The 23,588-nt window shown below is 40.0% G+C and overlaps 1 protein-coding gene across 3 annotated transcripts; it reads right to left on the bottom strand.

Moving 5' to 3' along the window:
* LOC114572589 (protein FAM13A) lies at positions 1–23,585 on the bottom strand. 3 transcript variants are annotated; one of them, XM_028604276.1, is made up of 22 exons: positions 23,259–23,585; positions 22,578–22,779; positions 22,201–22,410; positions 21,542–21,722; positions 19,661–19,820; positions 19,134–19,255; positions 13,629–13,667; positions 12,071–12,295; positions 11,857–11,971; positions 10,835–10,932; positions 9,416–9,470; positions 8,311–8,415; positions 6,583–6,784; positions 5,420–5,669; positions 5,048–5,180; positions 4,696–4,777; positions 2,980–3,215; positions 2,696–2,779; positions 2,420–2,530; positions 1,501–1,715; positions 1,093–1,194; positions 1–610 (listed from the first exon to the last, which is right to left on the bottom strand). In XM_028604276.1, the coding sequence occupies exons 1-22, from the start codon at positions 23,286–23,288 to the stop codon at positions 484–486; spliced, it is 3,084 nt and encodes a 1,027-aa protein (XP_028460077.1). In that variant the 5' UTR covers positions 23,289–23,585; the 3' UTR covers positions 1–483. The 3 variants fall into 3 exon arrangements, with proteins under 3 accessions (XP_028460077.1, XP_028460078.1, XP_028460079.1); XM_028604277.1 differs by having other exon boundaries at positions 23,300–23,585; XM_028604278.1 differs by lacking the exon at positions 13,629–13,667.
* Between the last annotated feature and the right edge of the window lie 3 nt (positions 23,586–23,588).

Here is a 23,588-nt window from a genome sequence, read left to right as displayed (position 1 = left end):
GATTGTCTCATTGATTGCATTTAAGCTTATACCTTTTTTTTGCCAATATAGCACTTTAAAAAAAAATGCAGTTTCAACATTAACTATAGACAAAGCTGTCCAAAAATAGTATTTGGCAAGGAAAAAAAGCATAGTGCCATAATATACATACAGTTATCTTAAAATTACTAATATGTAACTAACATCAAGTTGTTACAGCTCATCATCCTTGACATAAATTAGTGCTACATAAAATACGCTTGCTACATCAGGTTTGTAATGAGATGCGTCATGAATGATGTGTTTTTGGGACTAAAAAGGACTCTGCAGTTGCGCAGCATTTCAGTCAAATTGTCACCAATTTCCATCTGTTTCCTTTATGTAAAGTGCATCAACATAATGAGCATGGAATGAATCAAGACCAGACCCACCAGCTCCACAACTTGATTTTTCAGAAATAATCGAGTCCTGTTAAGTAAGAAATAAGTCCCACTGTGAGTTAATTCAAATGGTCTTGGTTGAGTCCTGTTGTTTACTAAGCAGGGCCTCAAGTAGACGGATCTTTGCTTTGAGGTTCTTATACTGGCAGTACTCCTCTGCCATCGGTCCACGGTCCTCCTTCTGACAAGCCCTGTTAACAATACATGGAAGGAAAAAAAAAGATACAAACACAAGGCAAAACTTCAGTAGTTTCAAACAACCTGCAGCAGCTTCCATAACTGGTTGATAGTCCCTATGTTGCCTTACTCAGATAGCTTTGTACAGTGTGTATTGTAATCAAAAACTTGCTGTATTTACTTTGGAGGACTAACATGTACAGTACAAGGATGTGAACAGTTCAGAGCAAATGTCTATCTCTTCGTCTCTGTGCTGTATTAACGTTAAAAAAGTGTGCATTACACTGTCGTACCATTACGGAATTTCTTTTGTGGATGTTTTTTCTTTGTTTTTCACAAGGCATTGTTGAAAACCAAATGTTCCAAGTTTATTAAAAGACAAAATAAAATTCAAAAGCTAAGATGTTGGGATGTGTTGTGTGTGTCGTTTGTGTTTTTATGTGTGTGTGTGTGTGTGTGTGTGTGTGTGTGTGTGTGTGTGTGTGTGTCTTTTTACCTGCCGGTCTGTGTGTAGAAATGGTCCTCAAACTCTCTAAGCGCCTGATGAAGCCTCCGCTTCTCTAATCGTGCCGTTCTGAGGTGATCCAGTAGTTCTGGTCTGTCAAGAAAGAATCAAAACATTTCTTAGATCTTTTAAATTGTCTGTAAATGTGTGAACTTATGACAACAAATAATTCAAAGCAAAAAAGCTATTATTTGAAAAAGCTTCCCGTTAAAATGTTGTGTAGTCATAAAGCTGCTAATGACACAAACACACACACACACACACACACACACACACACACACACACACACACACACACACACACACACACACACACACACACACACACACACACACACACACACACACACACACACACACACACACACACACACACACACACACACACACACACACTACCTGGAAGCTTCATGTAGTGTTGCCAAGGTGATGATCTGTGGCTGGAAACTCTTCACCTCCTCCAGTGGGGACACGAGAGGTGTTTCAGAAATTTCTAGAGAAGACAGATGTGGCGACTCATCTAAAGACACACACCTGGGAGATTTCAGTCGGAGTGGCTGCAGCATGGGGCTTTGCTGTTTGGGATGCTCGTCATCAGAGCCCTCCTCTTCTTCCTACACACACACACACACACACACACACACACACACACACACACACACACACACACACACAGATCACTAATCTGTCGTAGTTTTAACTAACTCTAGATAGATAGATAGATAGATAGATAGATAGATAGATAGATAGATAGATAGATAGATCCCAAAATGGGAAATTACGGTGCTACAGCAGCAAAATATCAGACACATAGCACACATACAGAATATACATGAAATAATAAATAGGATAGAATAAAAGAACAAATATTAAAAATGAAGATAAAAAATCTGAAAAAAAGTGGAGAATGTACGAACGTATAGTTGGGAATAAAAATGTACAACTACTTAAATAGTATTTATAAAGATGTAAGTAAAACCTATTCAGCCTTTTGGGAATTAGTCATAGTATAGTACATATTTCAATTGATTAGCTACCTAGTCAAAGAACAGCAAAATTTCAGCATTATCTGTCTTGCCATCATATATTTGGCTAAATGAACTTAGGGGTCTCACAATACTTGGGTGTAGCTCTCATATCTGGCCACTAGAGGGCAAGAGAGGGACACTCTTCTGTATGCCATGGTCAGTTCTATCCACACCTTTTTTTTTTTTTTTTTTTTTCTATGATCAACACAAGTGAAAATACAATGGGTTTGTGTAATTCTAGAGATCCCATCATTCTTTTATTTAAAATTCAGCATTAGATGTTTACTCACAATGGTCGTAATGACTGTTGAAACAGCAGAAGAAGAAGAAAACAGCAGCTGCTTAAGAAGACGGTAGCGATCATAAAAAGGTTTCATCAGAGTGCGCTCCTGCCTGGTACTCTGAAGATACAAACAGAAACCACTTTGTTTTTTGGTGGTAATGCACAAATAGAAAGAACAAGAGATCAACTATGTAAGGACAAGAAGAGAACTAAATTATTAAAGTGGAGCCATCAAGTAAAAAATAAGACATAAACATAAGGGAGTCATTCAGGCTGGTCTTACTGGTCGTCCGTGAAGACCCTCAAAGTAGAGCAAACACTTCTGCAGGCTGGTCTTCTCCAAAATCAGCTGGAAATGGGACATCTCCTGCACATACAGGCACAGTGAAAACTGTTAACAGGTGATCAGTCCGGTCAAGAAATTTCATAGATTATCGTAATGCTCTGTTCCAGTCTTTACTGTTACTGTTTTTCTACACACAGATTATTCCTGCCAGCCCAGGGAATCAGACTATCAAACCTACATTACAATATTTTGAAGTGTAAAAGCATTTCTACAATACCAACCTTGATGCTATCAGGCAGGCCCAGCTCTCGTCGTCTTTCCTTCAGTCTGTTGGTTATAATGTTGACAGTTTCCTCCACATTTGGCTTGGTGTTACTGTTATTGTTAAGTTGCTGCAGCTCAGTCCCTGTTAGTGCTGCCTCCCTCTGGTCTACGTTGGTCCTGCATGTTTCAGCTGATCGGTTGAAGTCTCCCTGCCCTTTCAGAGCCCGTTCTTCTGACTGTCTCAGCTTCAGCTCTAAAAGATGACAGCAGTTCAGAAAAAAAATGGTAAACAGGGACAATGTGAATCTAAAACGTGGACTTTGGTTGCCTGGTAAATATATTGGTATTGTTGCAATTATTCAGTGGTGGAAAGCAATGAAGTAACTTCATTCAAGTACTGTAAATAAATGCAGTTGTGTACCTATATAGTATTTACATTTTATTCTACTTTATACTTCTACTCAACTACATGTATTTGACAGCTGTACTTACTTTTCAGATTAAGGTTTTACATTAAAACCACATGAAGGTTACAAAATACAAGGCAATACTGTTCCCAACATTTTTGGCGTCTAGTTTGTCCCTTGTCAAATTTTAGATGTCTGAGTTGTTAGCAGCTCCAACAAAGAGTGATTTCCCCTCTAAACCTCTCAGATGGTTTATTTAAATAACAGTTTGAGGCCCAAAGAGGTAAAGCTCTCCAATAGTTCATAAAAAAGCAAACATTAGTTGGGAACCACTCAATCAAACTAGCTGTATATAAAGTAGTTAAAACTAGATCCACTTTGACCAGATACAACAGTAAAATGGTATTTATTCATTGATGCAATCATTATTAATTAACATTCATGTCATATATGTCAGTCACAGGGGCCATTTTCTGCAGTATTACTTTTCATATTCATATTTTAAGTACATTTATAATGCTTCAGTTATTTAAAAATAACTACCACTTTCAAATCTTGCTAGCTTTTTAACATTACCATCCCTGGCTTTAAGTAAGATTTTGAAATCCAGGTATGTAGTATTTTTTAATGTTGTATTTGGACTTTTATTAAAGCAATCTGAATACATACGTAAATGGCAAAATTACATTTAAGCATGATTCTTTATATTCTTGTCTTATTTTTGTTTCAGTTTCTTTCACAATGCTGAAAGTGAGTTTCTCTGATTCTCACTAAACTAAGTGGGAGCCACAAAGTCTGGGAACGTAATGTGTACACTGAACAGATAAGGTACAAGGTCACCCTAAACTATCTCTCCCGGGACATTCATTTCTCCCTGGATAGTTGAGACTTCTCAGATAGTTAAGATAAACGGGATGTCTAAACCTTGGGGTAGAAAGTGGTACAGAGGGGAAGAAGCAAAGTAGCTCCTGAATGCCTACTATGTTTGATTGATTGTAAGAAATTCTGAGTCATGCTTAGACAAGTGCGTTTGTACTATCTCACTGAAGATGCATATAAGCTGTGTGCTTTTTCTCATTCGTGGAAGATACTTTTTCACAGAGCTGCTGTGCCTTTTGTGAAATTGTGTTACTCCTATATTCTTGCAAGTATACAATAAAATACAAAAACCAAACTTGGTTTAGTCTGCAACTGTCTTTATTTGTTTCACAAATTCTATTATTTTGAAAAACCACACTTGCTACAAAAAGAAACTTCCACACATCTTCCACCACTGCAATCATTAATTCAAGTGTTTGAGTGTGTATTTATGGTTATGTAACTGACCTTTAAGCTGCTTGCGACTCTTAATGAGCTCCATCATCAGTCTGGCCACCTCTGGATGTGCCGTCTTGTCGTTGTGAGCCGGCTGAAAAACAACAACAAACTCACATCAGTGACAGAACAGAGTCTCTTGCATTAAGTACCTGGAACTTTGCATCATTTTAAAACTTAAAAATAACAAATTCACACCCCGCCAGATATGCACAGATAACAAATCTTTGCCATGGCTCTGTGAGAGGTGGTTACTGGCTACGGAAAAAGGCAACACTGAGCTTCACACTCTGAGGCAATAACTTCCAATCCAATCACGACAGAAGATTCCAGCTGACCAAGCAGCTTTAAATTCCTCCCTTACCTTATAGTGCTTCTCCTGTTCAAAACGCTCCTCAAAATGCCTGATCCTCTTCCTCAGGCTGTGAATGTGTCTGTTGAGCATGGAGATGGACACAGAGCCCTCGTCCGGCTCTGTATGTATAGTGCTGCGAGCCCTGGACACAGAAGGATGCATATAGTTCCATGATGCACTGACTCATGCATTTAACTATCACCTAACATTGTAGCCACTCAGAAATCCTCCAGTCTGCATCTGTACGGCATTAGTGCTGTAATCTTTTCAAACCACTTATCATTTGAGGCCCAGAAGTACAGTAAGAACATAACATTTTAGACTATCACATATGTGAGCTGCAATTCCTAAATAAAGTAAATGAAGAAACAGTTATCTTACATGCGGATGTGCTGTGAGCACGGTGGAGAAGGGGCTGTATCAGGGTCTAGGTTGTAGCGCAGGCTGTGACTGAGGCTGGGGCAGCGCGGTGAGGGAACCGGGCAATCGCTCGTCGTAAAACAAGAGAGGAGTGGGCTGGTTTTAGGACCTGGTGGGCTTGGCAGGGTGTCATTTCCTGAAATTCCTTCAAAAAGAATGGCGGTGGAGAGGACAGGACTGGACTCTGGTGAATGAGGGGATGAGTTGTGTACTGTAAGAGAGAGGACGGACAAAATATCAACTTAAATCTAATAATTTTGACTATTTCTCATTTGACTCTTTAAATGACATTCAAAATGTCATTTTTATATACCAAATAAAGGAGGACAGACTGACAAAATGAGAGATGTGAGAGAGGGAGAAAAAGGGTAGAGGGAGGAGGTAGGAATAAAACAAAAAGGGTGAGAAGGAGAGAGAGAGGGAGACAAAAAGAAGGAGAATGAAACAAGGACAAATAGCTCTTTCCTATTCAAGCTACTCATGTAATATCTTTCCTAGGAAATAATCATTTGTGACAAATTCAGTACACATCCAAATGTTTTTTTTTTAACTTTTAGCTATTACCTCTAAGGTTAAACAACACTTTCTTGCAATGTTTTTAAAGGACAGCAAGACAAAACAATGTATACAAAAAAATATTACACATTATTGAATATAATGTACCAACTCATCATGTTACAGGCGGCTGTGCAGTGATGTAACAGTAACAGCATCGTACCTTGGTGCGTTGTTACTCAACTTATCAAGAAAAGACACACCCAGCTCTGGGAAATGATGACGCTCATACTGTAGCTCGCTGTCAATATTTATTGGCCTTTTTAAAAAAAAAAAAAAATTGTGCACCAAAGGAATTACAGCAGCTAGGAAGATGCTCTGAATGAAAACAGATGATTAATTAGATACTATAAATAATGGCACTAACACAGCATATATGAAGTGTGGCTTTTACACTGACAGGGTTATGGGTTTGATTGCCAATGAGCTAAAAGTACTGTATTGTGAGCTGCTTTTGACATAATTTGTCTAAATACATTTATGATAATTGGCTTTTACAACCCCAAATAGATATTTACCATGGGAAGTTCAGAAATCAGAATATCAGCACTTCATTGCCATTGTCTTACCAGACTGTGATGAGTCAACCTGATCATGAGCTGGTGGCGACGACGGCAAGTGGAGAAGCAGCTTGTGGGACAAATAAAGGCTCTGCTCTTCAGTGCAAAAAGGCTGTTGCTGGGAAGGTAGGTTATGCTGAGCTCGGGGGTCTACCGGTGCAGGCAGGGGTTCCAAGTCACCTTCCAGGGCTTGTAGCTTGAGGGAGGGGCTCTGGAAACAGAAGCAGAACATGGCTTCAGGGATGCAGATGGGCAGCGACAGAAGAAGTCAGAAAGATGTGTCGTAGTTTGCGTGGAGGGAGTCTTCAACGTTTCACATGCTGCTCAGGAATCTTGAAAAGTCCTGTAAAACCATTTTACTCTCTCCTATGAAAATACATATTCTGGCGCGGAAGCGTGGTTGGGCAGAGAGTTGCACGATGAGGTGAGTGGTTGTCTTGTCCTCCTGAAAAAGGAATGAGTCAGAATATAGAGAATATAGCTCTGTGAGCAGGCTGATTTTGTGGGGGGGCTAATGCACGAGGAACAAACTTCTCAAAAAACAAAAGCAAATCTTTGCTTGTCCAAGGCTCCCAGTCTATTATAAAAGCAGATAGAAACGCTCATTACAAGCAGCGCATGTGAGGTGATGCGTATTTTCAGTAAACAGACTCCTCTGCTGTAGCTCGCCAGCCAGGCATACAACCTGCTCGACAAGAATCCCACCGAGTTTTGTCAGTCAGTGAGTAAGATTCCTATCGTGCATCAGCACCCAATGTGGGTTCCCTGATGAGCAACACACTGTAATTCCATTAGCAGTATTGCGGCGATTCCCAGATCATCGCATGTTTCTGGGTGTGTGAGTGTGCGAGAGTATATCTTGCCCCCAAAGAGAATACCTAAATCCACATGTTTTCCTTCTGACGGTATTCCCAGCACTTCTGCTGCTAAACTGCCTCCACATGGATTATTCAACATGCATGGAAGAAGGTGGGCGGCGGGAATACCGCTCATGTCGGTGCGTGTGGTGTGGGTGTGCGCGCAAGGGAGGAGAGAGGTACTGTATATGACGAGGTGTTTCCACGGCAACGTTGTCAGACCGAGCTAAGGAGTCTATTTGATGGAGCTGCATGGAGTCACGGTTGCCGTGTGTGTGTGTGTGTGTGTGTGTGTAAGTCGGTGTATATGCAATGAATTCTGATGCATGGTGAAAAATAAAATTTGTAACTGAGTTGCACCGAAATCATTCTGAGCTCAGCAGGAAGATTGGAATATAATGCAGATTCCGTTTGGGGCTCTGACGTCATTCTCAGCATCATCATCAACAGCAGCAGCAGCAGATAAGGGCTCGGCTTCTCCTTTCTCACCCTCCTTGGCTGTTCATTCATAAAAAATAAAAAAAACACTGCTTTGTGCGTCACGCAGAGGAGGTGGAAGGATGGATGGAGGGGAAGGAGTGAGGCTGTTATTACTGAAGCAAAACACCCACAGGCAAGCAAACTCACACCTAGCAACACACACACACACACACACACACACACACACACACACACACACACACACACACACACACACACACACACACACACACACACACACACACACACACACACACACACACACACACACACACACACACACACACACACACACACACAATGACTGGCGGTATCAGCGGTCCTGTTGTCATAGATACCCTCATCCTAAAAAAAGTGTTAATTTGTGCATCTAAAAAGACTGTGGGAAAGGAGAACTTACGTCATAGCTGTCGTTCCTGCCTCTGCAAACGTGTCTGTCAGGAGAACCACTACATCTTTTTCCTCCTCCTCCTCCTCCTCCTCCTCCTCCTCCTCCTCTTCTCTCCTGAAGGAACAGACAGCATACGCACGGATGAAGTCTTATTCCCGCAGCCCACTTACTGACACACTCACACTCCCCCATGCAAAAATGTAGGTTACAATGACACATAGAGAGATATTCTGTCCTTTTAAATCAACTTTTTCAACAGACCCAGTTATTTTTTTCATTGACAGTTTCTTTAACAAAAGTCAAGACCAATATATTTTGAAGTTTAATTAATTTTGAAAGTAAATATTAGTGAATAGTAAATGACTAACTAATTGTTATCATCACAAGGCTGTGTGACAATAAACACTCAAAAGGACATCCTGAGTGTATTTTCTTAGTTACTGCTAAATATATATATATATATATATATATATATATATATATATATATATATATATATATATATATATATATATATATATATATATATATATATATAGTCTATGGTTAATCGGGTAACACTGTGTATGCATACATCCATGGTTTTAAGACTAGCATCACATCTTCCCTTTTTTCTGTGCTGGGAATTTAACCAAGTCAATTACAGCTGTCAATCATGACGTTTCACCCAACGTCATGATAACCATCAAATAACTAATAAAAACCAAATTTAGGGTCAGAAAAATTAACACTTGAAGAAACATTAGCGTGATAAGAACTACCTAAAATTACAGAAACCATCGTTTGACGTACTTTGATTTTTTAGTTTGGCCCATGTCCCATCCGCTAACATTGAGGAGCGAGATTTATGACCTATACTGCAGCCAGCCACCGGTGAGCGATCAAGATTTTTTGGCTTCATTCATACAGTCTATGCATCCTCCCCGTCCACAAACCAATGGGTGACATCACTGCTGCTACGTCCATTATTTTTACTGTATTTTTAAAGCCTATGGCAGGTGGCTTAAGGCTACAAACTCTCAGACCTGTCTATTATAGAATGAATTAATTTAAATGAGAGCCAGTTAAAATGATTATTAGATGGCAGCCATACGCTTCACAAAGACCTGTTTACCTTCTCAGATATTGTGGTTTTGGCTTCTGTCTTGTACTCTGTGCAGCACAGCATGCTGAAAAACAAAATTATGCCAACATCAGGCAAATACATTAAAATTGCATTAAATACTAGTTTGACACCGTTTCTCCTTGTTGTTCACAATCCATGTGACTTTAATACACATTGTGCTCTGTCTGTATCCATAATGAACTGTATCAAATCTGCTCACAGGCAGGGCTGCCCAGAAATCTGTAGCTTGGAAGCCAGACAGTCATCTGGCACTGCCATTTAGGTTATGGCTTATTCATGTCCGACACTAATGAGGCATAACTGAGAAGACTTGTCATGTGGCTCTGTAGAGGCCACCATGCTAGGGTCGACCTAGTCTGGATCAACGGAAGTACATTTTCAGGATTATTGCCTGACATCTGGCGTGTGATTTTCCTCCGCTTCCGCTCTCTGTATGTTGCCAATTTGCCTTTACTTCGGGAAACAACAACAAACTTCGAGCTAGCAAGCTACACACTGAACATGCCAAGTTTTGAAGAACATTTGGATTGTGCAACAAGACAGGCCTGCCTGATTCTTTCGGGTGAATGATTGTAAAGATTTACAAATAAATAGTTTACTCTCTAACTGGGACATTTTGGGAACGATAGGTGGTGATTGCTATGGACGAAGTACACACAAAGATACACTGGTAAGAGCAAACTATGTTTAACCAGTGTATGTATGTATTCAGTTAATTTAAATAGCTCATGTATACTGTATTGTGTGAACAGCTAACTTCATTTAATATTTTATGTGCCGTTTTCTTTTGCAGGGTGCAAATGTTCCATCAACACAAGTTCCTTACAGAGACTATTTAGCAAAAATTGTGATTGGTTTAAAGAAAATGCAAACAACCCAGAGCGTTTCTTTCTCCTATCCCAGAATGTATCTGTGGTGTAGCCAGACCTTACTCCACAGCGCTGTGGATATAGGTCTGGCAATGCGAGACTACGGTCGACCTAATCTAGCTAGTTGGTCGTGCGCCCCTGTGGCAAGTCAGTGTTTTTTGGACTGGAATCATATCAAAAACATGACTTTGAGCAGCACACTGCTCCGATAACCTACTTCTCAAATGACTGCAGGGCTGAGAGATGAGCTGAACTGAGATGAACCATGAAGCGTCCACAGGTATCAGATCAAATTAATTCTGATTTCTAACACAGCCCCTTTTGTTAACGGTTCTTCTCTTTGACTTGAGATTGTGTTTGAATCTTAGTTACATTTCAAATAGCTGATTTAAGAAAGTCTGACATTTTTGTTCCACTTGGATGTTATCTGTCAAGACCAATGAACAAATGGTTGCTGCAATAAAACCAGTACAAAGCAGAAACAAAAAGGAGGATAACACAACGGCAACAAAATGTCATCTTGTCTAGTTCCTCTCACCTCTGTGTGTGCTGAGTCTGTGTTTTGGTGCTGCTCTGTGATTCATTCGCTATGCAGCAGTCTAAAGCAGATGATTTCTGCCCTGCATCTTTGGAAGCCTGAAAAAAAATTCAGTCCATAATATATAACCCTCTACTCACCTGTTGAGCTAAACGGTTTTCAACTTTTAACATTAAAAGCACAATTTAGTGCTTTGTCACTTCATTTAAAAAGGTCCCATGGCATGAAAATGTCACTTTATGAGGTTTTTTAACATTAATATGCATTCCCCCAGCCTGCCTATGGTCCCCCAGTGGCTAGAAATGGCGATAGGTGTAAACCGAGCCCTGGGTATCCTGCTCTGCCTTTGAGAAAATGAAAGCTCAGATGGGCCGATCTGGAATCTTGCTCCTTATGAGGTCATAAGGAGCAAGGTTACCTCCCCTTTCTCTGCTTTGCCCGCCCAGAGAATTTGACCCACCCATGAGAGAGAGAGAGAGACATCATGGCTTTCAAACAAGCAAAGTGGCAGTTGGTCAAGGCCACACCCCCACCCTCCACCTTGCCCCCCCTCTCTCCTCCTCAATGGCGACAGACACAGAAATGGCGCATACTAAGGAAAGCTCATTGTGGGACTGGCTCTAGTGGCTGTAATTCTGCACCAAGGCTGAATTTCGGGAAAGAGACTTCAGATACAGTATTAGGGGACCACTAAGGTCTATATAAAAGCATCCAAAGAACACCATGGCATGGGACCTTTAACACTACACACTCCACAGTGTATTGTGCAGCACATGCAGGGGGCAGCAGGTGGATGTACTGTTTTTAATTAACTACATTTTTATAGAGCTAGAAATAAATTGAAAAGATCATAGAAACAGTTGTCGCTGAATGACATTCACAGCTAGAGATGTTGAGTACTAAGAGCTAATAACAGATTAATAGGCTCAAAATAGGGAGAGAAACATTTGAAAGAAAGAAAAATAAAATAAAACAAAGAATATGAGGGCTTAACAAAATAAGAAAAAATCAACAATGCACACCGTTGAACAGTTGACTCTGATGGGTGAGGGAGGTGTCCTTCGATTGTCTACCTCTTCCTCTTCTTTCTCCTTTGACATGGAGGTGAATGGTGGTATCTTGTCCTGTGAAAAGGTCCTGTTGATAAAGAAACACTCAGTAAACTGTAGAGGAATTGTATTAATGAAAATGTTTTGTAAGTTTGAGGTTTGAGGAGGACGTAAAGGGCCTTCTCACCCTTGTGTGGCACATTCCAACTCTGGTGGAACTTCCTGGAGGCTTTGGGATGGTCTGCTCTGGTGCTGGTGTTGCTCTGGCCCTGGGTCAGTGGGGCCGGAGACCACACTGCCTGCATCTGTACTGTCACTGCTCTGCTCCAGAGCCTCATGGTCTGGAATCAGCTTCTGAATGTCAGCACTGACGTCACAGCTGGTTTCACAACCCTGTGCCAGTGTGTCAGGACTATGGAGAGACAGAGACAGAGACAGAGAGAGAGAGAGAGAGAGAGAGAGAGAGAGAGAGAGAGAGTGAGATAGACCGAGGGGTACACACACAGAAGGAGTGGAATAGAAAAGGACATACCACTTTCTAATCCTTTAATGGATTTATTAATGAATCCCTTCCTAATGCTTTATAGATCAGTAATACCGCATTAACAAATTAAATGAAAAAGTTTGGTCCAGATGCTCTGCGGCCCTTTTATCCAGAAGGTACTTGATTAAACGGTCCATTGTACTTCTGGAAGAACAAAAGGACTTGCTAAAAGACAGTGACTGTGTTTTAAAGCAAATGTCTCAATGGAGGAGGTCAACTGGCAGACATAGGGATTTTTCACAACCTGGCAACCAAAAAATTAGTTTTTTATTTTTTTTAAATCATGGTTTATTTCTGATCTATAAAACATTAGTAAAATATGTATTAACCATTAATACAATACAACTTATTACAATGAATAAACCATTATAAAGGGCGCCTCATGAGATAGTGGTACAGAAAAGGTGAAAATAACAATAAGAAAGAGAGAGGAGAGACCGACAATCAAAAGAGTTAAAGTTTGAATAAGAAGGGGGGACATCAAGAAACTTTTAAAAAAGACACAAAGATCAGTAGAATATTGAACAAATATTTAAAAAATGGCACTAGAATAAAACTAAAATAAGTCCATGTTATGTTAGTAGGAATACAATACATGATACACAATAGATTTTAAGTGTATTTATCTCTCAAGGCTAACATGAGTTAAGTCTGAAATGTCCAACAATGAATCTGAGAAAACAGCTGGCCTCATTGCCAGGTAAAATTCAGCAGATCATGAATCAGCAGTGCTTAATCCAAATCTACACTATGACACAACTCATGAAGCATTAATGAGCTGCTCCCAGCAAAAACAAGCACAACTGATTTGCCATGACGTGACCCAAAAACAGCCCATGGGTCACGTACTAGCTGAAAGCGGTGTATGACTCCAGAGCTGTAACCTACAGCAGATGGGGGAGTACAGCAGCAGCAAAAAATGAATTATTTTCCTGCTTCAAGTTTCCCTTCCTCAAGCCATCTCTATCTCACAGAGCTTGATCAGATGAGGTAAAGAAAACAAGACAGACAAAAACTGCAGACAACAGCAAGTGTAACGTGAACAATGTTGATATGCAAGATGCACACATGCTTCTCAAACCACAGATGTCTTTTTGTGTAGATAACAGCATGCTAAGATTAGTTTTATGCATTATTGACTGCTCTAAAGCAACTACAATTGTCTTCTGTGTCTAAGACAGCCTTGCATTATCTCACTCACTTGTGGAGGACTGTAGACCCATGGTTGTTGTCACCGATGCTGAAGCAGATGAGACAAGAAAACATCCTTTGCTAAAACGTCTAAACTCACAGCAGTCTAGCATACGCATTTACATGTGACAGTGAACAGCTTGCTTCTTTGAAAGGACAGAAAAAGCCAAAGACATAAAGAAAAGAGAGCACAAATGATGATGTTTCGATGGTCAACAACACGAGTGACACCCTGAGGCAGAGAGCTCACCCACCCCCTTCAATTACCGGTGCACCCGCACACACTGACACAGACACACACACAGACACACACACATAAACTCACATAGAGCAGCACTTAGTAATATAGTTAGAAGTAGGCCAAAGAGGCTGAGACAGGACAGCTCACACAAATTGACAAATAAATAAAAGGTGCACACAGCTGCATACATTTCACACTCAAACACACCAGTTTAAACGTTGACTGATATGCACAACCAGAATTACTGATAAGAAGTTAAATACTGATTAAAAAACGTGACTACATAGGGAAGAGTATTCATGTGTATTGACCAACAAACCGTTAAATAACATATTTCCTGACCTACATATCCAGACTTGACATGAAAATGGATAATTTTAGGAATAAATGAAATTACTTAGATGAAAGAGACATTTATTGTTAAATATTATTGAAGTAAATAGCTTCCTGAAAACCCTTTTTCATTTTTCTTAGAATTAAATATTGTGTAATTGGTAAGAGACAGAAAAGAGACATTTTTTTGTAATCAAACCTTTTGTAGGTATAATTAGACTAGAATCAATACTAAACTGTGACGTTAGTGGGAAGCATAGACGTCCAGACATGACCAGACGGAACAGCATGCAAATGCCAGGCATTTTTGGAGAAAGAACATTCCAGTGACAAATCCCAGTCTGACATGTGCAGAAGAAAATAAAAGGTAAACCGAATAAAAGACCCCATTCTTTTTTGTTTATGCCAAATTTAACTTAAGACAAACATTTTTAACAAAGGAACCATGAGAAATGTGGTTACTTCTTCTGGATCCTATGCTGCTGCTTGTCTTGTCAGGACAGTAAATAAATAAATACAAAATACATTTTTACACCCCAACATTTATAGTTATTTAATTCCTCAGTTGAGGAAAGAGGGCTTGGACTAATAAGGACAGAGGAAAAGCTTTGTCTGTTAGATTTCAGACAATATATTAAATCTAGAAAAATAGACAGTTGGAATGATGCAGCATCTTACGCCTGCTAAACAGATGAGAGTGAGAAGCTGTTAGATGAAAAATTATTGATTTTTGTTTGCCCTATTAGTACTTAAAAAAACAAACACTTAGAAGCAGTGAGAACAGAGAAAACTGGCATGGTATATATTCTACTTGAAGCTTGGCACTCAGCAGGTGTGACTGATTTCAAAACTAAGAATCTAACATCTCAGTCCATGACCTGAGATGATGCACACACACAGGGAACCTCATATTGCCTCATTATTTGTTTGTTTTTTAAACAGGGAGAGGGCAAACTAAAGGAAGTTAGAACTAAAGAGATATTTGAGAAGAAATAAATAGGAAAGACGCAACAAACGACAACACGTCTGCCTAAAATGACAACAAAGTGTAATCCCCATTAGCTTCAAGCAGAACTCCCATCCACACACAAACACAAATTAAGATACCAGACACTATACTCACATACATATGTGACATCCACAAAATGAATCAGTGAATTGGTCCCCCAGACAGAATCTACATACTAGCTGAATAGAAAATATATAAATGTAATTTGATGTCTGCAACCTCGTGGCAACCCACATTCACATTTAAAAAAAAAAACATTTTAAATTAAAATAGCACATCAGTCTCCAAGTTCTGAGTGGGAAAAGTTCCCCACAAGCAGATGGCAGCTAGTATGTAGATTCTGTCTGGGGGACCAATTTGCCATTGTTCCACTTCCACTCTGCTCCTTCAAGCAGCAAATGGTGGTATGGTGTTTTCACTTGCCATTACACTGAAGGTCAGCCATACAAGCAACAGCTCTTTTTCCTGTTGACTACAGATACTGGATTTTTTTTTTTTTTTACTTTCATGAACAGAGTGCAAAAGACCTCCAGAGGCTGGCCTTAATTCCCTGTGTATGACATCTTAGGCTTATCACCAGTGATACTACTTTCAACCTGACAACTGACTAAAGATGCTGAATACAGAGTGAAATGCCACAGGGGAAAAGGTCAGGTCCTAATATTCCCCCAGGACAGATTTATGAAGGGAGAGGCTTTTGTATAATAATACCACATGAATGTTCAGTAATAGTTTAACTGTGGTTCAGGCAGAAAATAACAGTTGCATGGACATAAGCAATCTGTCTGTCTGTCTGTCTGTGACGTGTAGGAAGACTGACTCTACCCGCAACAGATTCAGTTCGTTTCATGTTACTGATGAATGTAAAGAAGTTGATGAAATCATGTACGTCGCTATTTTGAGGCTCGTGGACCCATAGTTAACAGTGACAGCGCAGCCCTGGGATCAGGAGGAGAGGCTGGCCCACAACAGCAGCGCTCTGTGACTGTCCTTACACCTGTAGCTCCACAGGGGAGCAGCAGCCAGGCTGTGACCAGGGATGAATAAACATAAATGAATATCAATATTGTGTCATATAATGCACAAGGACTGCGCGTTGGGCACAGTGAAGCAGACAAATCGCGCCGCCTTGTAGTGGATAAACTCTTGGAGGCCTGTGATGTGTTCAAGAAACTTTTTTTTAACCAAAGCAGGATTTAGAGGGTCTAAATTCCCTGCATAAAGACTTTTATGGGGCGGGTGAATCTACTACTGACCTGAGTATCAGGATAGTTCATGGTAGAATACCTGGCAGTGTTGCCCTGCTATGGCATAAAAAAAAATATGATCAGCTGGTTAATGTCGTTAGACTGGATGTTGATTGGGCCATAGGAATTGAGTTTAATTGTGTTAATAAAAACTTCATTATCTTAAACATTTAAACACCCTATGAGTGTTCTCAAAATGAAGATGAATATCTTAAAAGATTGGCTTGTGTTATGTCTTTCATTCAAGATAAACCTTCCATGTGCTTCTTTATTGTGGGTGATATGAATGCAGAGGTTTCCGATGGCAGCTCTTTATTTGCCAAATATTTAATGCAGTTTTGTTCTGATAATGGTCTGATTGTTTCTAGCAAAGTACTCTTATAGTAACTACACTTACATCAGTGAGGCATGGCACACAACCTCATGGCTAGATCACTGCATTTGCACAGCTGATGCACATGATTCTTTAGAGGCCATGAGAATTAATTATGCCACTACTGATCATGTGCCTTTTTCTTTATCTGTAAATCTAGGCAATATACCTACTCTCGTGTCTGTAGATAACAACGTGTGTGGGGAAAATAGATTGGTCTAACCTGACTGAGGAGGATCTTAAAGAATACTATATTCAGTCTGACATCTTGGTGAGTAACATTGAATTACCAAAAGATTCCACTGCATGCTGTGATATTAATTGTAAGAACCCTCAACATGGTATTGAGCTGTGCTCCCTGTATGAGAATATTGTAAAGTCCCTCCTTGTTTCGAGCAGGCCCCTGTATAAGACACACAGATGGTACAAAGTCAAGCCAGGCTGGAATGACTATGTGGAAGATAGAAGATACATGCTGAGGCAAGAAGGGCCTTCAAAGCATGGGTTGAGTCAGGCAGACATAAACATGGTCCCTTATTTGAATATAAGAAATTTAAATATGCTCTAAGTTCAATTAAGAGGAATGAAAATACAATGAGATCTGACTCCCTTGCAAGGAAGCTGCAATACAATAGTACTATTGATTTCTGAAAAGAAATCAAAAGAATGAATAACTGTAAAACATCGTTACCAATGAACATTGATGGTGTCAGCGTCTCAGAGAAAATTACTCAGTTGTGGCAGAAACATTATTATGAGCTGTTTAACTGTGTTAAAAGTAACTCCTTTACAGTGGGTAACATTAATAGTAATGAAGATGTGACTGTTTTCCCTCAAGAAATATATGATGCAATTATGATGCTAAAAGATAATAAGGCATGCGCTATGGATAAGATATCTGCGGCGCATTTAAAACTTGCAAGTAGAAAACTCTGTCCCCTAATTGCTATTTGTTTTACTGGGTTGTTAGCCCATGGTATTTTACCCGATTCGATTTTATCGGTTACATTAGTGCCTATCATCAAAGACAAAGCAGGCAAAATTGACAGCTTGGATAATTACCGGCCTATAGCTCTGGCCAGTATTTTATCCAAGGTCTTGGAGAGGATTATACTGAAGAGGCTGGAACAGTTTGTCCTGACCTCTGACAACCAGTTTGGCTTCAAACCTAAACATGGCACGGATATGTGTATTTTTGCCTCAAAGGATTTGTATGTGTTTTATTGATGCCTCTAAAGCCTTTGATCATGTAAATCATGAGAAGCTATTCTACAAATTGCACAACAGAGGGGTTCCCAAATATCTAGTGAGAATCTTGGCTCATCAGTCAATGTATGTGAAATGGGGTAACTCTATGTCTGCCCCATTCAATGTAAGCAATGGAGTTAGGCAGGGAAACATTTTATCTCCCTTTCTTTTTAATATTCATATGGATGATCTATCAAAGCTGCTAAACAACTGTGGAACAGGCTGTATGGTTGGTAAAAACCATTATCAACCACCTGATGTACGCAGATGATCTGGTGATTCTTTGTCCATATAGTGCTGGCCTTCAACAGTTATTAAGGGTCTGCTCCCAATATGGCTCAGACTTTGACATTAAGTACAATTCTAAGAAGAGTAATATTATGATTGCTAGAAGCAGGGAGGACAATAAACTGTAATTTCCTGCTTTCTCTCTGTCTGTACTGTCCTTAAAGTGTGTGATGAGGTCAAATACTTAGGGCACTATATAACTGATGACCTGTCTGATGATAGGGACATTCACAGACAGTACTGTATGATGTATGCACAAGCTAATATGCTGAATCGGAAATTCAGTATGTGTTCATTGTCTGTGAAAACTACACTTTTTAAAGCTTTTTGCACCCCAATGTATACTGCCAACTTGTGGCGGCGCTATAAAAAAAGCAGTATGCAGAAACTCAATGTGGCATATAATGATGGCATGAGGCTGCTGTTTAAAATGCCACGATGGAGCAGTGCAAGCCAAATGTTTATAAGTGTTGATTTATCCACCTGTCCTGCTGTACTCAGGAATCTCATGTACAGATGTATGTGTAGACTGAGTCATTCAACAGCATAATTGCAACACTAGTGAACCCTGCAATGAGTGTGGTTAGGGTCACTTTGAGATTGTGGAACCATTGGCGTATTAGTCTATATGCTAATATCTGAACACTCTTTTTGTGTATTGTGGACCTGTCTTATTGTATGTGTTTTGTCTTGTATTTGTCTGTCTTTTGCTATGTTTTGTATTGTGCTATGGACTGTTTTTTTTGTGTCCTGAATAAAGAATATGATGATAGTACCTGTTGAGTTGACACTGCATCTGAATTGTTTGGTGAAAAGCACTGGTAGCTGAGACTGAAGTGGTCTCTCCCTCCAACCTCTCCACATTACTCTGCTCTGAGTGACAACTGCTGGATCGGACCTAACAAAGACAAATACACATATACACACACCACTTTAGAAAGATAACAAAACTTAACCAAAACAAAGCATTTCTTTGCATTATATATATGCATTTACTATATACAGGGTTTATACAAGGGTTATATGTAATACTTTTAAAGAACTTTTTAATACCACAGAGAATGCAATTTAATTTTGTTTTCACATGAATGACAAAAAGCCACTATGGGAAATTCGGCCTATTTATTAAGAGTATGAATGTATTGACCTTTTTGTCTGTACTTCCCAGATGTATACATCAATAATTCCTAACAATATAATTCATCATTTAACACGACCTGGAACCAGATAAATGGATAAGCTTCCTAGTCCATGAAATTCAATTGGTGAATTTCTGTCATGGGAAAAAAAAGACATGGTTCACCTCAAAGTGTGAAAGAGCAGCGAGAGTAGGAGGAGGAGGTGAGGAGGAGACTGTGTCCTCGGCTGGGATTGGAAAGAGAACCTTCTGATGCCTCAGAAGATGGAGCAAAAGGGTATTACACACACTCTGCTCATCCAGCATCCTGGGTCCTGCAGGAACACTGCATAAAGAAAAAAAGGGAATAGAATGTCACACATAATATGTAGCGTGTATTCAGAATGGTCCTCTGGTTAGCGCAATAACAACCATAATTGAAAAGGGTTCCCTCTAGTGGAAGGAGGCATATACAGCAGTGAACTTGAACTGGTCAGACTGAATAAGGTAGATCAAAATCTAACATTCAGGAAAATACATTTCTCACCGACCAAAATAAAAAGCCAGACTGTAAAAGCTTTTAAAGCTTCACTTTGACATTAGCAACTTCTACATTTCAGAGATATGTGCAGCTTCTGGTCATAACCTTCACAATACGGAGGTAAGTGCCACCTCAGACCAAAATAGTCTTCACGTGTTTACCTGGAAGCAGCTATTTGTTTACAATATGCTATGCTGTTGTTGACATCCATTCAGGTTTTTTTAGGACTTTATCTGATGGTAGGTATACATGGTAGATAAATGTTAACATAGCATACACCCAGGGAAGAGAATGTGAAAATGTAAGTCTTAATATATGTTTGTTTACATAGTGGGCAGGTCAATTGGAATGACAGGACAGGACAAGCTTGCACACATGGATTACATAACAGACCCATACAAGCGCAACAAGCTGTTAAGAGGCTTGTATGACAAATATGCATGAGGTATTGGGCGGGGGCCAAATAAACTGTAACACATGCTGCATGGCAAGAACATGTGCTACAATGCCTGTCATAGATTGATATCAATAGTATTAAAATCTTGGAGCAATCAAAAACAAAAGAACAATTTACTTAGATGTAGTTTAAACGGTATTTTGGGCTAAATTGTGGCTTTGTTCAGCTGGACATTGTTTTAAACATGCATCTCTCATTCATTCTCTAATCGTTTTATTTAAACTATTATCATTCCTCTTTTTCTCTGTTGTAAGGCATGTTGTAATGCCTGCAGACCCAGACAAAATGCATAGGACATTTTCCAACTCTCTGCAGCTACCACAACCCAAACCCACCCCCAACTTTTTCCAAGCCTCTGCTGCCAACCCTACACCCCCTTCTTCCTCTAGTTAAAATCATCTGACATTTTCCCCTCACATGCTGAACTTTACGACATGACTAACACCACATTCCACTGACCTGCCGTTACGTTTCAGAGAAAACATGGCTGGCATAGATGAGACTTGGAGATCAAGGGATGGGGGAAGAGTTGAAAGGGTGTTGACTGAATAGAATATGTCCTTTCCACTGTGGCAAAAACTGAAACAAAATGTCCAATTTCAAATGTGTCCCCCTAGAGATTGTGTTTGTTTACAGTGATGGCTGCGATCTGTAAACGGGAGGGGAGAAGCAACCGACAAAATCCTGTTGATATCGGTCTCTGTTATATTGGTCTGTCTTTTTGTGTGCCATGCTGTGCGTTATCAACCACAATCCACACCCATTTCCTTGAAGGGACAAACCCGACTCCAGCCCAACTAAGTGGCGCAGGACCAGAAACCTAGTAGGTTGCTCTCATGACAAACAAAGTTGTTGTTTTTTACATCTGGATCTGACAGACAAGCTTGAAGAAAGGCCATAACCAGTAATTGTGAAGGGAACATTTGTGCTCTCATTTGTTGAACTCTAGATTGTTCTTGATCATACCTTTGGAGAAATCAAGCTGTAGCTCTCTTCAAAACTAAGTGTGAATGTCACAAAACGGTTTGCTCAAGCTTAATGTCTGTACCCATTCACAACAGCAACTTACTGAAATATGCAAGGCCCAAAGATGGTTGCCAGATTTTCTACAGGCATGTGATTTGATTGGCTGTGAGCAGCCACTCTGGACAAGAAGTGGATGAGGTAAGACAAAATAATGAGGTTGTCATCAGGTAAGTGGCAAAGGTTTTCTCTCAGAGACTGGTTCATCTCTGCCTCATCTGCATATCCTAAAAAATAAGCAAAACATGAAAAAGCATCCCTTTGGACTAGTAATTTGAGATGGGCATTTGTCAATAGTAAGTAATAGTTGCATTCTACTGAGAAAGTAAATAGCTGGTTACTCAAAGCATTATTATTAAATTAAGTAATAGATAAGGCCCTAGCCGTGTCTATTGTTACTGTACATAGAGGAGTAGACGTTGAGCACAGAAGATGACTAAGATTAATTTATTATATTAGAAGATGGATTGCTGGAGAGATGGAAACATACTGAGAAATACAGACTGCCAATAAATTTGGTATAAGAATAACTCCCATCCCAGACATTCTCATACTGGTTTCACTCATGTATGAAGTATGTGCTCATGTACAAAAGTAATCCCTCTCAATCATCACTTATGATTAATTAACTTCATTTAATCATGCCTACAATTAAATGGAAATTAATACCAACAATGCCAGTCTAACATGCTTTTCTAGTAGTACCTGTGAGGCTCAGAACCAGCTGTTTGCAATGGGGTTCGGGAACTATGGGAGTGGGCAGCTCCCGAAGGAAGAGTTTGAGAAGCGAGGTAACAGTGGGAACATCTCCCTCATGGTCCAGGTCCACCCTCTCTCCGTGGTCCCACCGCTTCCTCAGCTGCCTGGTCCGCACCACCGACCCACACAGGCGGAAAAGACCTCTGTGGTGCATCCCTGTGATTAGAAGTAGATTCAGTCAGTACACATACAGGTGATGTTTGAGTACTGTTTTACATTGAGATAGGAAGATAAAGATGGAGGAAGTAAGGGATAAAGTGAATGAAAGAGCAGGAAAGCAGAGGAGCCACAGAATAAGAGTAGCAAGGATGTGCGTCAATTACCGTTCTTATCCAGGTACTTCACCATGTCTCTTAACACAAGGGGTATTCCACAGACCATCTGCCCGTCCTCTCTTAGTGTTTCAAAGGCAACACCAAATACACTACTGACGACCAGTTCAGGCTCTGAAACCAGGGTGGGAGCAATGGGCTCTGGGCTGACCTTAGCACTGGGTCTCAGGATTCTCAATGAAGAGGGGTCACTCTGCATGGAATGAGGACATGCAACAGATGACTTAGCTAAATACAGAAATCCAATTTTGTATCCATCACGAACCCCTCCTCCATCTAAAGTGTTCACTTCATTAGCTACATGATCCATGTGATGATCTGAAAACGTTAGCTATGCTAGCTGTTTAAAAATAAAATTATACACTCAGGACACAGTGGCATGTGTCCTCGATAAAACAACACGTCCAGGAAGTAATGTAACCTGTTAACGTTACATTTAACTAGCAACGTTAGAGGAAACAACATGGTTATGTTAACGTTAACAACGTTATATATCGCTAGCTAACATAAACGTTAGTGCTCTGCCCCTCATACCAGCTAATAGGTACAACTGCCTACTGCTCTACACAAGGTTAAACGTTAATTGATTTAGCTAGATAACCCAATTCGGAAAAAAATGAGGAATGTAATAAGATAACTTAGAAGCTAACTGCTATCCGCAGCTAAACTTACACAGAGCGACACTGAAGCGCTTGCTCCCATTTTCAGCTCACCGGACCGCCGGGACAACTCTCCATGTTTCAATTTTAACCGACGTATTTTTCCCCTCCTCGATGTGATGCTCTACTCTCAGAAACTCTCGGAAAGTCCGACTCACGACGAATAATTCCAGCCATATTCCTCACATTTCAACGTTAGGGTTACATTAAGGGAAATACAATGTTGTTAAAATGGAGTAGGGTTGGCTAGCTAGTTTAACGTTACTTCCCACCTGCTTCGCACCGTAATGTTAGCTAGCTCCCTTGAAAATTGTTTATGTTGCTAGTCACGTGACACACGTGT

The sequence above is a fragment of the Perca flavescens genome, chromosome 17, assembly GCF_004354835.1.
Source record: "Perca flavescens isolate YP-PL-M2 chromosome 17, PFLA_1.0, whole genome shotgun sequence".
NCBI classification, from domain to species: domain Eukaryota; kingdom Metazoa; phylum Chordata; class Actinopteri; order Perciformes; family Percidae; genus Perca; species Perca flavescens.
Note: the sequence above shows the minus strand (reverse complement) of the source record. Positions and strands in the feature narration are given on the sequence as shown.

What these genes read in the sequence shown, in the direction of transcription:
- LOC114572589 (XM_028604276.1), bottom strand. Translation starts at nt 23,288, where the DNA reads ATGGGAGCAAGCGCTTCAGTGTCGCTCTGT. An exon ending in GGGTCTACAGTCCTCCACAA is followed by an intron (nt 12,296 to 13,628) that starts GTGAGTGAGATA and finishes GTCTCTCCATAG; the next exon opens with TCCTGACACACTGGCACAGG. An exon ending in TTCTACACACAGACCGGCAG is followed by an intron (nt 611 to 1,092) that starts GTAAAAAGACAC and finishes TATTGTTAACAG; the next exon opens with GGCTTGTCAGAAGGAGGACC.